This window comes from Carcharodon carcharias, chromosome 1 (assembly GCF_017639515.1).
Source record: "Carcharodon carcharias isolate sCarCar2 chromosome 1, sCarCar2.pri, whole genome shotgun sequence".
Lineage (NCBI taxonomy): Eukaryota > Metazoa > Chordata > Chondrichthyes > Lamniformes > Lamnidae > Carcharodon > Carcharodon carcharias.
In genome coordinates, this window is record NC_054467.1 from 148,878,882 (window position 1) to 148,897,892 (window position 19,011).

The 19,011-nt window shown below is 41.2% G+C and overlaps 1 protein-coding gene across 4 annotated transcripts in view; it reads right to left on the reverse strand.

The window, feature by feature from the left end:
• The window catches only part of tec (tec protein tyrosine kinase), a 194,689-nt gene that overhangs the window by 22,506 nt on the left and 153,172 nt on the right, over positions 1-19,011 (reverse strand). For 3 of the 4 annotated variants that reach the window (XM_041191517.1, XM_041191747.1, XM_041191675.1), the window contains 5 exons: positions 17,823-17,902; positions 11,348-11,481; positions 7,452-7,526; positions 6,472-6,643; positions 5,401-5,617 (listed from right to left, as the gene is read on the reverse strand). In XM_041191517.1, the coding sequence (XP_041047451.1) occupies positions 5,401-5,617; positions 6,472-6,643; positions 7,452-7,526; positions 11,348-11,481; positions 17,823-17,902 (678 nt within the window). The remainder of the gene's footprint in view (positions 1-5,400; positions 5,618-6,471; positions 6,644-7,451; positions 7,527-11,347; positions 11,482-17,822; positions 17,903-19,011) is intronic. The other variant, XM_041191602.1, reaches the window with a different exon arrangement.

Here is a 19,011-nt window from a genome sequence, read left to right on the forward strand (position 1 = left end):
CACAGGCACAGTGCTTGACAAATAGGCAGCTGTTCTGTCGGGACAGGCTCCACTTAATGTGGCCTTGAATCAGTGTCCAAATAAATCAAATAACTGGGGAAGCCAACAAGTTTTTAAACCAAGAAGTGGGATGCAGGAGGATTCAGGAAAGGATAAATTGGAAAGCAGCAAGGGAAATGTTCAGGCTCTGGGGCAGAGCAGCATTTTAGGTAAAAATAAGCAGAATGAATCAGGGAGGGGCAGTGATGAGAGGAATAAAGGTATTTGGAAATTAATGACTAAAGTGAGGTCATGAAGAGCTAGAAAAAGTCAAAGATAAAGGCACTGTATATTTGAATGCACAAAGCATTTGCAGCGTATTAGATAAATATATTTTGTATGGCTGGGGAAGCAGTTATACTTTGATGTCAAAGTTAAAATATAGCTTCATCTGATGCAGTGTGAATAGTTGAGATGCCACCAGGAACGGATCTCCCAGGGCAGGAGTTCAGTATGCGGGCGATGGTCTGACTTGGATGGCCATGGAGCTGTTCCTGTGGAGCAAGTGGCAATATCTTTCCTGGCCTGCCCTCAGGAGTTTGGGGGCTGTCCAGATTTTCCATGGAAGGTTGAAACTTGGGGCTTCACCACTCAGGTCAGTTACCAGTTTGCGGCTGGTGTTGTTTGTGGTCAACCAGGAGATGCACCATTGAAAGCCAGGGAAGAACTTGATGTCCAGTTCTACAGTCAACCATTCACACATGATCCAACGCCAAAATACCTTGGCATCACTCAACTGTATGTTGATCTATGACAACACCTCCAGAACACTGGGGCCAAGATCAAGATGAGAGTGAATCTCATATGGAAACTGGCAGGTACCAGCTGGGACAGCAATGCCAACAAACTGCACACTGCTTCATTTGGCCTTGTCCACCCAACAGCAGAGTACTGCTGCTCAGCCTCGCTCAGGAGATGCCACACAAACATGGTAGATATCCACCTCCGGTAAGTCATTAAAGGTTATAGCTGGGCACTTCGAAAAACTCAAGGTAATTGAGGGGACTCAGCATGGCTTTGTGAAAGGGGAATCATGTTTAACCAATTTATTGGAGTTCTTTGAAGGAGTAACATATGCTGTGGATAATGGGGAGCCTGTAGACATACTGTACTTGGATTTCTGGAAGCCACATCAAAGGTTATTGCAGAAAATAAAAGCGCAAGGTGTAGGGGGTAACATTGGCATTGACAGAAGATTGGCTGGCTGGCAGAAAGAGTTGGCATAAAGGGGTCTTTTTCAGATTAGCGGTATGTGACAAATGGAGTCCCGCAGAGGTCTGTGCTGGGGCCTCAACTTTTTATCGATTTATATCAATGACCTAGATGAGGGGAGTGAAGACATGATAGCTAAATGTGCAAGTGACACAAAGTTAGGTAGTAAAGTAGGTTTTGCAGAGGACATAATGTGGTTACAGATGAATATAAATAGGTTCAGTAAGTGGGCAAAAATCTGGCAGGTGGAGTATAATGTGGGAAAATGTAAAGTTATTCACTTTGGCAAGAAGAATGAAAAAAGCAGAGTATTACTTAAATGGAGAACAACTGCAGAATTCAGAGATGCAAAGGGATCTAGGTGTTCTCGTGCATGAGTCAAAAGAAGTTAGTTTGCAGGTACACCAAGTAATTAAGGCGGCCAATGGAATACTATCCTTTATTACGAGAGGAATTAAACATAAAAGTAAGGATGTGATGCATCAGTTATACAGGGCAGTGGTGAGATCACATGTCGAATACTGTGTGCAGTTTTGATCTTATTTAAGGAAGGATGTAAAATGCATTGGAGGCAGTTCAGAGGAGGTTAACTAGATTGATAGCTGGAATGAGCAATGAGGAAAGTTTGGACAGACTGGGTTAGTTTCCACTGGAGTTTAGAAGAGTAAGAGGTGACTTGATTGAAGTATATAAGATCCTGAACGATATTGACAAGGTGGACACGGAAAGGATGTTTTCTCCTGTGGGTGAGTCCAGAACTAGGGGGCACTGTTTTAAAATTAGGGTTGTCTTTTTTAGGACAGAGATGAGGAATTTTTTTTCTCTGAGGATTGTGCAACTTTGGAACTATCTGCCATGGAAGGCGTGGAGGCGGGGTCATTGAGTATTTTTAAGGCAGAGGTAGATAGATTCTTGTTAAGCAAGGAAATCAGAGGTTGCCAGGGGTAGATGGGAATGTGGAATTTGAAACACAGAGATCAACCATGATCTTGTTGAATGGCGAAGCAGGATCGAGGGGCCAAATGGCCTATTTGTGTTCCTATTTCATATGCTCATACGTAAGTTGTGAGGATTATTCCTGAAACGTTGAGACCAACACAACTCGAGTGCTTCCTGTTCTATCATATATTGAAGCTCATGTCCACAGGGTAAATATTTTCCTCAAAGAACACCATTGGCTGACAGCTAACAAAGTACTCCCACTGACACAGGGCCTCAAAAAAAAAACCCTATGCACCCCCTCTGAAATCCCATGGCACCTACTGGATGGCACTCTATGCCCTACAAAACTAATAATATATTAGATGCATTAATGGCACAGACAGTAATTAATAGATTTGATCTAATATCCATTGATGAGAACTATTTGAAAAGTAATTAGGGTCTAAATTTTCCATGCATTCCATGGATTGCTTTAACTTTTTAACTTTTAGAAGAGATGGATAAAATGGAAAAGGAAGAGGGGTAACCGTAATAATCAAGGATGGGATGAAGACAGTAGAGAGAAAGGATCTGAGCGCAAAATCAAGAAGAAAAATCTATCTGGTGGGAGTTGAGAAATGGCAAGGGGCAGAAAACATTGCTGGGAGTTGCTTATAGGCCTCCTAACAGTAGTTCGTGTGGAGAGCAAAATAGAAATCAGGAAATTGGAGGTGCAATTAATAAGGATAATGCAGCAATCATGAGGGACTTTAACATTCATATGGACTGGACAAACCAAATTTGCAGCAATAGTGTAGAGGACGAGTTCATGGAATGCATACAAGATAGTTTTTTTGATTACTATGTCAAGGAACCAACTAGGGAACAGACTATTTTGGATCTAGAATGACTCAAGTATAAGAATAAAGAAGTCCTACCACAATCATACAGGGCATCGGGTGAGGCCATGCCTGAAATGCTGTGTCCAGTTTTGGTCTCCTTACTCAAGAAAGGACATACTTGCCCTGGAGAGAGTGCAGGGACAGTTCCAGGGTTGAGGGGATTGTTTTATAGATTCCCAGGGATGAGGAACTTCCAGGGATGAGGAACTTCAGTTACGGGGATAGATTGCAGAAGCTTGGGTTGTTCTCCTTGGAGAACAGAAAGTTAGGAGGAGATCTGATAGAGATGTTCAAAATCATGAGGGCTCTGGGCAGAGTAGATAGAGGGAAACTGGTCCCATTGGTGGAAGGGTCAAGAACCAGAGGGCACCAATGTAAGGTGATCGACAAAAGGTGACAAGAGAAACTTTTTCACACAGCAAGTGTTCAGGATCTGGGATGCACTGCCTGATTGCATGGTGGAAGCAGATTCAATTGCGGTTTTCAAAATGGAATTGGATAAATATCTGAAGAGAAATAATTTGCAGGGCTACAGGGAAATGTCTGCGGGAGGAGTGGGGACAAGCTGAGTTGCTCTTGCAAAGAGCTGGCATGGACAGGAAAAGTTGAATAGCCTCCTTTTGTGCTGTAACTATTCTGAGAGATTGAATATGGAATAATGAAAGGCAATCTAATTGAAACATAAAAAACTCTTAAGGGGGCTTGACAGGGTGAATGCTGAAAATATGTTTCCCGGTCTCAGGATAAGGGGTCAGCCAGGGCTGAGAAAAGGTGAGGACTGAGATAAGCTGAGGTTTCTTTACTCAAAAAGGAGTGAATGTTTGGAATTCTTTACCCAGAGAACAGTGGATACTCAGACATTCAGTATATTCTAGACAGAGGTCGATAGATTTTTGGGTACAAAGGGAATTAAGGGATTTTGGGATTGTGTGGGGAGGTGCAGTTGAGATAAAGGACCAGCCATGATATTGTTGAACAGTGGAGCAGGCCTACAGGGCTGAATGGCCTACACCAGTTCTTATTTAATGTTTTTCACTCAGACTGTGGTTAGAATGTGGAATTCACTACCACAGGAAACGGTTGACGCAGAAAACTTAGCAGCTTTCGATGGGAAATTAGGTGAGAACATGCAAGAATAAGGAATAGAAAGATTTGTTCAAGGGCTGAAATAAGGTATATATAATGGGATGATACCAAACACTAGCACAGACTGGTTTGGGTTGAATGGTCTACTTCTGTGGTCCATATTCTATGTATTGGAATTCGCTGCTGGAAATGGTTAGCAAATTCTGTTACCTTGGGTCCATAGCGACAGACAATTTGTCTCTTGATGTAGAACTTGATACATGCATATGGAAAGCAGTTACCGCATTTGGCCAACTCATAAAATGTGCATGGAATAATGTCAAGTGGACTCTCAAGACCAAAGATGCTGGTTTAAGGGGCCTGTATTCTCAGCACCTTGTTGTATTGCTGTGAAACATGGATGACTTATAGCTATCAAAAAAGGAAGCTCAACAACTTTGATCTTTGTTGTTTGCAGCACATTCTGGGCATCTCATGGAAGGACAAAATCACAATTATGGCTGTCTTGTCAAAGAAGTATGTTGGCGCTCATCAAGCAGAGGTGGTTTTGCTCTCTTGGACATGTTGGCAGAATGGAAGGTGGTCGCATAGCTAAGGATATTTTATATGGTGAAGCAGCCTGAGCCAGACAACCAGTAGAACGCCCAAAGCTTCCCTACAAGGATGCAAGCAAGCGTGACATGAAGGCCCTAAACATTGATTCTCTGACTTGGGAAACGCTAGCTGACGACAGAGGAAATTGGTGACCTAACTGTGGGCTGCCATGTGCATGACGATCGGCCATCAGTGGTTACAACCGCCACCAACACCGAAAACAACCCATAACACCAGCAGATAACCACTTCATATGTGGTACCTGTGGCAGAACCTGCTTCTCAGATTGGTCTCTTCAGCCATCAGCAAAAGTACACCATAAGAAGCTACCCCATCCCCAATGGATTTATTTGCTGCATGTCCATTATCTTATGCAGGTGGAAGATATCCTATGAAAAATGTAATGAAAATCAAGCCCAAAATATTTTTAAAAATGCAAGAAAAAGTGCCATAGACGAAAATAAATAATCCTTTTACAATCACCAACATTAGAATCAAACATTATATACATCTTTTTTGAAAAAGTGCTGTTTCGTTATGTTGTATGTTTCCATTCTACTATCATAAAGCCTAACTTTGCATTAGGTCCTGGAGGTCCAAACAACTTCCTGGTTTAAATCTGCAATATTTTAACTAAAAGAATTACCAGATCTCTATGGATGAATCCATTTGCCTCCAAATATGACATGCCATCGCACACATCCTGGCACATGCTTAGTAACATTTCGTTGTTTAACTGGCCTCTTCTTTGTCGGAGGTAGTTCAGCAGACAACCAAGTTCCATAAATTCAGTCACTATATATATTGGTTTCTGCTGTGTGCAAACTCCATATAATTGCACTAATTTAGGATGAGATAATTTCCTACAGACAAATGAATCATGTCAGTGCAATTTTGACTCTTGAAAACATGCAATATATTTTCCATTGCTATCATTACACTTGTGGAACACTAGATTTGTTTAATAAAGAGCATTAGCAAGTTGAATACCAAAGAGTAATTATGCAAGATACATATATGCCTATAATTTAATTTGCATTGTTTATTTACTTCTTTACACCTTTTTCTGCATTTTTATTTACCACTGTCCCTTAAGATCTCTAGTTCATGCTGGGTATACCTCAAAGGTCTATGCTGAATGCCTCATCCAGCTTCTTATTATTCATATGCAAGCCTTGGCAGGGAGTGTTGAAAAACTATTCAGCATTAACAATAGAGCTAGGATTTTGGCATTGTTAAACTTTATCCTGGAGTATTTCTTCAACTCCAAATTTATGGCTACAATCTTTAAACTTTATAATGACACACACACGTGATATAAAGTGTTTTGTTACTTTTATAAAACTTGAAAATGTTCTCCCTTCTTCCTTCCTAAAAGTAGACACCTTTTTTTCGAGTGGAGCTCCATAGCACTTCACGTCCTCAGATATCTTGTCCAAATAGTATAGTCCATGTGCAAGTTTAAAAAGTGGATGTTAGCACTGTGGGAGGCATCAATACTGAGTCCAATTCTGGCCTCATAAGCTACCCATACACAGATTCACCTCATAGTTATCAAAAACAAGTCAGGCTGATTTTCACCTGCAATTGTAGGATTCTGTCTGAGACAGCTAACAGCATAGACTTGGAATTAAATGTGGGACGTTAACAGCCTCTATGGTTCGACAACTTACTGAGCCATAAGGAAAGAATCAGATATTGATGTGCTGTCACTCACATCATGATTTTAGCTTCTTCTATGAAATCCTCTTCATACATTGCACCTTCGCGAATTGCTTTAATTGCTACTTTGTGTTGAGCCCGCCACTTTCCTAAACGCACCACTCCAAACTGTCCACTTCCCAGCTCTTTCATAAACGTTAGATCAGATGGATTGATTTCCCATTTATCTGCGTAAGCAAGCATTAACATGTTCAATGATGTAAACTGAACAGAAATTTTCAAAGCTATGGCAAAGAAATTAACTTACTTAAAATAATGTGCATCAATATAACTAACTTTGCCAATGTTCGCTGCCTTAGTCAAAATGCTGACATTTGTCAAAAAAGATGTTGTAACAATGCATAAAACATAGAGAACATGTAAATAATAGGAAATGGTATTTGAAGAAATAAAAGTGGGTTGTATATTTCTGTTATAAATATTAGCTGACTTCCAGACACAAAAAGGCAATATTTTGTAAAGCAAAAGCATTCAAAGTATTTTAAATCATGCTCCAAAATTTACATTTCCATGTAACCTGTAACAGCAAGGCCTGAAAAAGTGTATACTTTAATACTTGATCTAAACAAATATATTTCAAGATGATTATTTATTTTTCAAGTTCAGATATGACAACATGACGGTAAAAGTGCATATATTTCAATGGAACATTTTCTAAGTAGAAAATCAAAAATTCTGGCTCTTCAAAGATTACAAAAAGTGAAGTCAAATGAAAGGTTACTAAGGAAATAAATCAGAAAGTAGCAACATTCAAGTTAATCAACAGCACCTAGCTCTGGTTCAAAAAATAGACTGGGTTCTGTTTGCATTCCTATCAATTGAATTGGATCAAATGATTTGCAAATTTTTAACTAAAGCTTCAACCGACAGAAAAAGAATATAGCATTAGCTGAATGTTAGCAACTGAGAATGCTTTACAATTTAAAAAAGATCTAGCAGCTTCTGGGTTACTGCAAAATTAGGCAGTTACATTACCATAGCTAAAGCCAGCAGTTGTAGGTGCAGATCGTCCTTTGCGGCCGACTGGATATCGCAGTCGTGTGACAAGACCTAAGACAATACTTCATGATGTTAATTAATGCATTAATTCAACATGCATTCATTTACTTTTATTCAGTGCCCTGTAATTGTTAAAAACAAAAAACTGCGGATGCTGGAAATCCAAAACAAAAACAGAATTACCTGGAAAAACTCAGCAGGTCTGTTCTGTTGAAGGGTCATGAGGACTCGAAACATCAACTTTGTTCTTCTCCGCCGATGCTGCCAGACCTGCTGAGTTTTTCCAAGTAATTCTGTTTTTGCCCTGTAATTGTTGTTGGGACCACAACTTACACATACAACATGCCTAACACCATTTTTAGGCTGGCAACTTGCACACCTTGAGATTGCCAGCTTCTACTTTGGTAGCTGGCACAAAACTAGGAAAGATCAGGTGCAGGCGCACATGGTGTTCCAATGTTCATTTCTCATCCAAAAAACAGGAGCAATAATATTTAATTTGTCCCCCTCTATGCCTTTAATTTCTTTTTTTAATATAATGGGACACCTGATGCTACTCACAGTACTTTATCTGTGTTAAGTTAAGTATATGTTTACCACTTGCATTTCTACTCCATGCAACTAGTTATAAAGCCCAAAATACTAACTGCTTTTCATAGAATCATAGAATGATTACAGCAAAGGAGGCAGCCATTTCACCCATCAAATCAATGCTGGAACTCTGCATGAGTAATTTAGCTAGTCTCACACTCCTGCCCGTTTTTTTATTCATTCACAGGACGTGAGCTTCACTGGCTGGGCCAACATTTATTGCCCATCCCTCGGTGCCCCAAGCCCTGCAAAATTTCCTTTCAGGTGTTTATCCAATTCCCTTTTGAAAACCACAATTGAATCTGTCTCCGTCATCCCTTCAGGCAGGGCATTTCAGATTGTAACTACTCGAGTGAGAAAAGCGTTTTTACACAGCAACTGTCTTACCAATCACTTTGAATCTATGTCCTCTGGTTTTTCTGCCAAAAGGAACGGTTTCTCTCTACTGTGTTTCAACTTGATTTTAAGTACACAGCATTTGCACTTTCAGGAAATTATGTATTGTCTCGCCAAGCATTCCCTGTTCCCCTAAGCCCTTTCCCCATCTTTCTCCATTTCTCCATCGTCCGCAAGTGCCCAACGCTTCCCCTCAGCTGCACGTGCCCAGCGCCTCCCCGAAAGGCTAAACTAGTAATTTATACAGGCGTAATATAACTTGCTTGCTTTTCTACTCTATGGGCCAAATTTTTGATCCCAAGTCAGGAGTACAGAATCAGGGAAATTTTCAACTTCATAAACCTAACTCAGGAAAAAGTGCCCCAAATGTTCCGATTTTCATTCCTGGGGTGGGGCTCGGGGGCAGGGGCAAGGGCTAATGGGAGTTGGACCTGCCGAGCCCGGAACTGGTGGAGAGGCGGTGGTGGGCTCAGCATGGGGTGGGCAATCAGGTCCTGTTATGAGGCAGCAAGTGTATGAATGGGCTATTTTAACTTGGGGGAAATGTCAATGAGCAATCAAATAAGTGCAAAAAGTTGTCCAGCTGGTTACTCACACTGGAACAGATGGCCCATTGTGGGATTTCCATTGGAAAATATAGTAATTGCTGCTGCCTATTCATATGCAGCACTCCAGCAAGGTGAGTTGTTTGGCACAAGTACACAGAGATCCAAGTGATGAATGCTGCACCTATGGTGGGAAACCTGGCACATACCTCTGCTATAGTGAGGTGAAAGTGACTGCTCTTGACATCAAGGCAGCATTTTACCAAGTTTGGCATCAAGGAGCCCTAGCCCTGGAGTCAATGGGAATCAGGATGAAAACTCCACTGGTTGGCGTTATACCTAGCACAAAGGAAGATAGTTGTGGTTGTTGGAGGTCAATTATCTCACTTCCAGGGTATCACTGCAGGAGTTCCTCAGGGTAGTGTCCTAGGCCCAACCGTCTTCAGCTGCCTCATCAATGACCTTCCTTCCATCATAAAGTCAGAAGTGGGGATATTCGCTGATGATTGCATAATGTTCAGCACCATTCGCGACTCCTCAGACAGTGAAGCAGTCTATGTCCAAATGCAGCAAGACCTGGATAATATCCAGGATTGGACTGACAAGTGGCAAGTAACACTCATGTCACACAAGTGCCAGGCAATGACCATTTCCAATAAGAGAGAATTTGACCATCGCCCCTTGACATTCAATGACATTACCATCACTGAATCCCCCACTACCAGCATCCTGGGGGTTACCATTCACCAGAAACTGAACTGGGCTAGCCACATAAATACTGTTGCTACAAAGGCAGGTCAGAGGCTAGGAATCCTGCAATGAGTAGCTCACCTTCTGACTCCCCAAAGCCTGTCCACCATCTCAAGGCACAAGTCAGGAAGTGTGATGGAATACTCCCCACTTGCCTGGATGGGTGCAGCTCCAACAACACTCAAGAAGCTTGACACCATCCAGGACAAAGCAGCCCATTTGATTGGCACTACATCAACAAACATTCACTCCCTCCACCACCGATGCACAGTGGCAGCAGTGTGTAACATCTACAAGATGCACTGCAGGAATTCACCAAGGCTCCTTAGACAGCACCTTCCAAACCCATGACCACTGCCATCTAGAAGAATAAGGGGAACAGATAGATGAGAACACCACCACCTGCAAGTTCCCCTCCAAGTCATTCTCCATCCTGACTTGGAAATATATCGCCATTCCTTCACTGTCGCTAGGTCAAAATCCTGGAACTGCCTTCCTAACAGTAATGTGGGTGTACCTACACCACATGAACTATAGTGGTTCAAGGCAGTTCACCACCACCTTCTCAAGGACAATTAGGGGTGGACAATGAATGCTGCCCTAGCCAGCGACGCCCACATCCCATAAATGAATTTTTTTAAATGCTGGCTTTTATGTCCTAGCCACTCCTGTAGGTACACACAGTAGAAATGTGGCTATCCGCAGTGATGCACTGATACATTCAAGAAAACCCCAGCCGTTAACTATGTTTCTCTCTGCCCAAGCTGTTGCCTGTTTGTAGCATTGTGTCTTTTTAATGTAAATTTCCAGCATCTGCTATATTTGGGTTTTGTGTTAGTAATTCTTTCATCATTGGATCTGAAACATACTGATTGATGAAGCAGTCCCGAATGCATTCTAAAAACTGGTCCCCACTTTGGCCAGAAATATCACCTTTATCTCAGTCTATTTTGAGATGATTAAACTTAGCCAACATTATTGCAAATTTTTCTCAACTGTATACAAAACTCCACTATTATTATATCTTGCCTGTTTGGTAGACAGTGATGTACAATGAAAATTGTACAATAGCCTCCCTACTTCTTAACTCTATCCAGATGAATTCTAATGCCATCCCATAGAAAATTATGTTCTGACGCTGCGATAAGATGCTCAATTAATGCTACTCCCCCATTCTATCATTTTTTCCTCTATGTACATCCCCTCTAAATGTTGTAACTAAGAATATTAAGTTGCTAGACCATTCCATGCCTATGTCATCTTTCTATATATCATACCCCTCATTTAGTTATTAATGTTACTAACAATTAATCTGATTTCAAAGGTTTTGTTTCATCAAATACATACTCAATCCTGCCTACTCCTTTCAACTCTTCCTCCTTTTGATCTGCTCCTTATTGCTTTCCTGATTGCCTTTTTCTCTCCCCTCTACCCCATTGCTTTCCTTTCTGCTTACTCATTGCACACCTACACCCCCTACCCCTGATCATATTGTCCAAACTCTCTATCACAGTACTAATTACTAGATACTAGTTCAATAATGATAAACCTGTTAAATCACTACCAAAAAGATTTATTTTATTGCAATACCTGCTGCATTATGCTGATGATACTCAATTAATTCAGGAATGTTGTTAAACAGATGTTTTTCTGCCAGATAGAACTCTCTGTGAGGTCCCTGGGTCAGCTTTATGTGATAATGTCGGGTTGATCCATTGCCATCTCTGAAAAAAAATCATATTGAAGTTTTAACAATAATACTTATTCACCGTTGGTCAATAAAACTGGGGATATTGGCTTATAACTTCTTAGGCAGCCCATTAGACAACAATGGAGACATTGCTCATTTCATTCTATGAAAAAGTAGAAGTGTTAAGAGTTAAAGTCCCTCTGGCTATATCATGCCCCTCCATTAAGTTATTAATATTGCTAAATCTAAACTTTGTTTGGAATGCTTTGTGTCATCACATACATACCACTGCCTCATTTTTGGAGATAATTTTACTATTTTTAAGTCCATGGGATGAAGGTAATTCATGTGCTCAAAATAGAGAACATAGGTTCTCATCATAGAATCATTGAACGATACATAGCAGGAGGCTTATCATGCCTGTGACGGCTCCTTGCTTGAGCTAGTCACGTAATCTCATTCCCCTACTCTTTCCCATAGCCTTACAATATTTTCCCTTCAAGCTTTTATCCAATTCTCTTTTGAATGTTATCATTGGCCAAATGACCTACTCCTGCTTCTATTTCTTATTGAATTTGTTTCCACGACCCTTTCAGACAATGAAATCAGATCAAAACAACTCTCAAAATATGTTGCCTTTGGTTCTTTTGCCAATCTTCTTACATCGATATTCTTTGGACACTGATCTTATTTTCTGCAGCATTTCACATTTACATATTATTACAAAGTATTTACAGTGCAATAACAAGCCATTCAGCAAGTCCATTCAAGCTCCAAGCATACCTCATCCTTCTCTTCTTTCCCATCTAATGTGTTAATATAGCTTCCCTTTAAATACATCTATGTTATTAATCTCAACTAGTCCCTGTGACAATAAGTCCAACTAAAGTCCAAGTTATAAGTCCAACATTCGAATTACTCATTGGTTGAAGTACAGTGGCTTCTCTTTCTGCTCCCACATGGTTATCTCTGGTGTCACCCAAGGATCTATCCTTGGCCCTCTCTAAGTTCTCATTTGCATCCTGCACTTTGGTAACATCCTCTAAAAATACATCAGTTTTCACAGGTATGCTGATGATACCCAATTCTATCTCACCACCATCTTTCTCAACACCTCTGCCGTCCTAAAACTGCCAAATTGCTTGTCCAACATCCAGTACTGGATGTACAGAAATGGCCTCCAATTAAATATTGGGAAGACAAAAGCCATTTTCTTCAGTCCCTGCCATAACTCCACTTCCGAACCACTGACACCATCCTTCTCCCTGTCAGTTGTCTGAGACTGACCAGACTGTTTGACACTGAGATAAACTTCTGACCACATATTCACACTACCACCAAGTTCCACCTCTATAACGCCCCCCAATTCCACCCCTGCCTCAGCTTATCTAATACTGAAACCCTCATCCATGTCTTTTGTTACACGTAGACTTCACTATTCTAATGCACTCCTAGCTAGCTTTACGTCTCATAGTAAAAGAGAATGCATCCCATCTGGGTCAAGTGACTTTTCTACTTTGAGTACTGCCAACCTTTTAAGTGCCTCCTCTTTACCTACTTTCATCCTATCCAATATTGCTACTTCCTCCTCCTTTACTGCTACATTGGCAGCACCCTCTTCTCTGGTGAAAACAGATGTCATTTAATAACTTCCCCTATGCTGTCTGCCAACACAAGAAAATGTGTTTTCTTGGCCCCCAAGCAGTCCCACCCATCCTTTGGCTCTCCTTTTACTATGTATGTGTATATAAAAAAGTTTTGGGTTCCTTTTTATGACAGCCAATAATCTATTCTCACTTGCTCTTTGATCAGAAATTCCACCCCCTTTTTGCCTTTTATGATGTTACTATACTAGTCTATATTAGGATAATTGAAGTATCCCATTATCAATACTCTGCAACTCATGCATCTTTCTGCCATTTGTCTGCAAATTTACTCCTCTATCTCCTCTTTTAGATACTTTTGAGTACTGTCATAGTTCCCCTATTGTTCACATTAATTAAATAGACACCATCTATGGCTCAACTACCTCATCCCTCTGAGCTTGGCCTAAAGAGCCAAGTGGTTATGGTACTGGGTTTGTAACCCCAAGATCAAGAGTTCAAATCTCACAATGGCAAACGCAAACTATGTAACTTCATCTGAAACAGATGGAAACGGGTTTGTACTCGAAAGAGTTACATCATCCCTCTGCATTGCAACAGTAGGTTCTTTATCAATACTGCCCTCCCTCCTCCTTTCATCCTTTCCTACCTTCCCCAAATTCCTTGTAACTGGAATATTAAGTTCCAATTTTCCCCTCATTGAGTCAGGTCTCTGTACTGCCCTATATTATCAGTCTTATGGGGTACTTGCACTACAGCTCACCATTCTTATTCACCAATAATCTGAATCCTCTGGCACCAGTTCACACAAAGTAGGAGAAATCTTGGTACAATGTTGAACATTCAGCAAAAAGCTCTCTGATTTAATGAAGGGTCCCGCTTGAAATCTTAACCCAGCATTGTTTTTGAAATGTTAATTGGCCTGCTGTCAGGTCAATTTCCAGCACTTGTGCTTTTTTTAAAACAAAGGATCCTAGTATAAATCTAAAACATGTTGTTTCTTGAAAATAAGCATTTATCTTTTAAATTTCCAGATTGAAGCAGGTTAGTAAAGTGTTTTTATTTGCCAATGAGTGCTAAGTTTTTTCCTGAGAAAGATGCAGTAATGCCATCTACTGGTTTAGATAGTTAACTGCAGATATGTTCCACCTCTAAGATGTCTTAACACAAATGGAAAGATCCACAGCCTTATTGTTTAACCAACACATAGTTATTAGGCAGTGAAAAATATTAATTGTTTAGAAACATATTTGGCAGAAGAAGTGAAAGTAGAACATTATTTGGGCCCGTTTCTATGGCGCTACTAGCAAGGAAAATTGATGCGAGGCCCTCATTATCATAAAATGGCTGGGCTGCCAATGCTATTGATTGGTCGCCTCATATTAGCAAGTGGAACTGGGTTCCCCTGATGCTTTTGAAAGACAGCCCGAACCTTTTAAAGGTGAACTGCATTGTAGCTGCAAGCAATTTGCATTCAGCTTGCGGAAATGGCAGTCAGAAGACAGCTGGAAAAGCCCAGCAGCTTTTAAGCTGCTGCATTCGAGGTGTTATTGGAGGAGGTGGACACGAGAATGGACATTGTCTTCTTCCCACAGAAAGACCTCAAGGTGCTCATCTGCAGTGGGCAGAGATTTTCTGAGCAGGTCAGCACCAGGACACCATCTCACAGAGAATGTTCCACTAATCCAAACGAGTGAGCAGCAGCCTGAAAGGTAAAAGCAAAATAATGCGAATGCTGGAGTTCCGAAGAGTCATATTGGTCTTGAACCGTTAACTCTTTCTCTCTCCACAGATGCTGCCAGACCTGAGGAGCTTTTCCAGCACTCTGTTTTTATTGTAGCCCAAATGGTGTTGCATGGGCCTTCTTGTAATATATACCGCGTGTGTGGCTACACAAAAAAATTAAAAGGCACTGTGCATTGGAAAAACTGGCTGCACAGACCAACTACATTTTGAAGGGAACACTACCCACAGATTTGGCTGCAATGCCACAAGAAGTTTAATGACTTGACCGATGAAAGGCTCCCAACTCAATCCTGCTTTATTCTCGACTTAACCCTGCCCCGTAATTCCAGCACTAAACACTTCCCTGCCCGATTCCCAAAACTCTCCTCCCATGATTGCAGCATAATGCACTCCACCTTTTTCCGCTCCTGATCCCACACACTACACTTGCTACTCTTCCGTTATTTTCCTTATTCCTCATACCTCCATCACCCTTCACACACCAGCATCATTAGGCTCCCTTAACATGCACATCCTCAAAGTATCTCAATGTGCTACTATTAACATTCTCCCTTCTTTCTTGCAGAAGCACATAAGTAATGAGAGAGAGGTGAACACAGACAGGTGGAATGCCACCATTACCATCCTCGTCCCAGTTGAGGTGGTCATGGAGATTGCAAGGAAGGGTCATATCAGATGTATGGTGAGGCTGGAAGATGCATCCTACAGAGTTCTTGGCCATCTTGCTCCCTTTCTCTCCTCACTGAAACACCGCCATCACACATTACGTGTGGCAAAATGCAGATGTTTTTATGAACAGCCATTCATTTATCTCTATCTGCAAACTCTGTTCCATTTTACATGAAGGTAGAGCCCCAGTGTTTGGGAAGCGGGAAGAGGGTTTCACCCATAAAGACAGTGGGCAGAATCTTCTGGCTGGCGTGTGGGTGGCAGAGCCTGCATGCCAGTGCTTAAAATGTCCCGACGTCAGCACGATATTTCAGTCGGCGGGCACATGCCTGCCATTAATTAAAGGCCTCATTAAGGCCCTTAAGTTGCCAATTGTCAACGATTTTGAGGGGCCTGTGCGAACTTCAGCTTGGCGTACGGGCCCAACGGGCAGGCGGGTAGGTGATTTTTTAACAAACCTCATCCAGTGGTGATAGCAGTTTTACAAAAATGTTTAATAAAGTTTTTGTTTATTTCATTAACATGTCCCATCTCGTGTGACATTTTCATGAGGGGGACACGTTAATGAATTTTTTATTGTTCTATTTTTTATATTTGCCAGCCTTTCAGCGATCTCCTTGAGGCAGCACTTTGCCTCGGGGAGATGTGCGCTCTTTCATGTGCATGCGCGAAAGATCGCACTCTCACAATTGGGGAATCCCTCCCCTCCCGCACAGGAAGCGCATAGCGCTTCCCGTCGGGCGGCAAGTTGGGCGGGCCTTAATTGGCCCGCCCACCGCCGAGCCAGTGGGGCTTGCCCGCCCATCAAGGGCAAAATTCTGCCCAGTGTCACAGCCATTACTGAGCAAGCACCAGCTCAGAGGCTGGGGCCCTGGCTACTTTCCACTCAGCTGGCACAATTCAATCTCAATGGCAAAACTGCTGCAAAATTTTAAATGGAAATTATGTTCTCTACAAATTGAGTTTCTGTGGTCTTTTCTGTTAGTTTATTATACACTGCACTAGAAGCCAACCTACCCACAAAGCTGGCTGTGGCCCCAGGATGAATTCATCATTTTTGAAGGTATCTTTTAATTGTGCTTATTTGCAGGCCTTCGAGTAGGCTCCAAAACTTAAGTTTTTCCTTTCAGGCACTAATAGGCATGTTTTAAAAGCTTCTGAAAGTATTGAATTACAAAGGAACTGACTACTGTACTTCAACATAACTAGCAAATGGTCATGTTAATTTTTTTTAAAAGCCATTTTCAGTCACTTAAAATCAAGTTAACCCCACAGGTGGTAGATTGACACCATGATCAAAGTGCTAATTTTTTGTGATGAACCAATTTTCAGCTGTAAAAACAAAAACAAAAAAACTGCGGATGCTGGAAATCCAAAACAAAAACAGAATTACCTGGAAAAACTCAGCAGGTCTGGCAGCATCGGCGGAGAAGAAAAGAGTTGACGTTTCGAGTCCTCATGACCCTTCAACAGAACTGTTGAAGGGTCGTGAGGACTCGAAACGTCAACAATTTTCAGCTGTATTTATCAGTTTTGGGCCGCCACCATTTTAGATAGTGGGACCACTATGACAGCCTGGATTTAATCCTTCAATCTAGCACAGTTGGGAAAAGATTGTTGACCAACTGTCTGGTTCCTTACTAACACCTCCTTAATTAGTTTGGAGTCAACTTTTGGTTGATTATGCCCCTATGAAGCACCTTGCAATGTTTTACATCAAAAGTGCTGTATAAATACAAGTTGTCATTGTGGTCATAGATATTAAAGATAGCAAGTTTATGTTTACTGTTGCCTATTAGCTCAACCTAATAGTAACATGCAGACCTACAAAAACCACACCATTTGCCAAGATGTCAATACACAAAATTACATCATGTTCCCCTGCCCCACAATCATGAATTCATGCGAACAGAAAGCATGTAAGAATCAAATCCATAATTCCCAACTTCACAATCCACGAGAGAAATGAAGGAAAACATTCTCTCATTAAAAAAATAAAGTACGACAGAAATGGGGCTATCCCTCAATGCTGTAACAGCTAATTATACAATGGCCAGGATTTTCCAGACCCACGGTGGCAGGAGCTGCAATGGTGGTCGCGACCGGCCAGACAGAAGTCCATTGACTTTCAGCAGGACCAAAGATCCCGGCAGCGGGTGAGGCTGCAAAATCCCGGTCTGTGTCCCGAACAAATTTAATCAGACAGTCTGAGACCATCTCAAACAAGTGGCTTGAAGCCAGTTCAACACCTTCTTGTGGCTAAGCTCATTGGAATCTAGTAGGGAAGGGAGAAAATGCTTTTATATTTAAAACATTAAACAGGATAACCAAAAACAAAATAATAGCATAAGCTCACCCTCCAAATTTGGTGTAAAGAGATACTGTATACATTCCAGGTTGGCTGGAATCTCTCACAATAAAGCTTCCCTCTTTATCCTGTAAAGTAAATTAAATAAAGATTAAACCTTTTACAAAATATTCTACCAAAATAACTGGAAAAAATTCAAGGTTTAGTTGCTTCACTAAAAATTTCTTCATGTTAATGCTACTAAAAGTTGTGCCACAGGTTAGTAAGGTCATTAAAAAGAACAAAGCAATCACTTGGCTTTATTCCTAGCGAGATAGAATTGAAAACCTGCACTGAATCTTAGATCACACAAATAGTATTCCATACAATTCTGGTCTTCATATTATAAAACTGATACAAAGGCAGAGAAAATTTACAAAATGACACCAGAAATATGCGGGTATACATATCAGGAAAGGAGCACAGGCTGGGTCTCTTTTTTCTTGAAAAAAGACTGAGGTTTTAAAATTATGAAAGGTTTTGATAGGGTGAATGCAAAGAACATTTTTATGCTTCTGGGGAAGACCACAACTATAGGTCATTTATACAAGACAGTCACCAAGAAACCCAATAGGGAATTCAGAAGAAACTTCTTTCTCCAACCAGTGCTGAGAATGTGGAACTTGTTAACCCACAGGGAACGGCTGAAGTAAATAGTATAGATGCATTTAAGCGGAAGCTAGACATGGGGGAGGAGCTAAGATAATTGTGATAGTAGATATAGATGAGGAAAGATGGGAGGAGGCTTGACAGTGCAAAAACTCTTGACATGGACTGATTTGGCTGAATGCCTGTTTCTGTGCCGTATATCCTTTGTATTCCTATGTATGAATAAACTGAAGTTTGAAGAGGCACTAAGGCAATAGTAACTATTGTCTCAGCCTTGGTTCAGGGGCAGCGTGCACAGATCTTTGAATCAGAGCTTGTGGGTTTAAAGTCCCATTGAAAAGACTTGAGTACATAATCCTGGCTGGCAATTCAGTGCTGTACTGACAGAGGTGGCAAATTTTGGGTGAGATATTAAACTAAGGGCGGGATTTTTAGGTTGGCATATGGGCATGATCGATGCGTCTGGGGCAGTCGGGGAACGGACCGTTGACATCGATCGGCTCCCGACCGCGATATATAGACTACAGGAAGATATAGACGGGATGGTCAAATGGGTAGATAAGTGGCAGATGGAATTTAACCCTGTAAA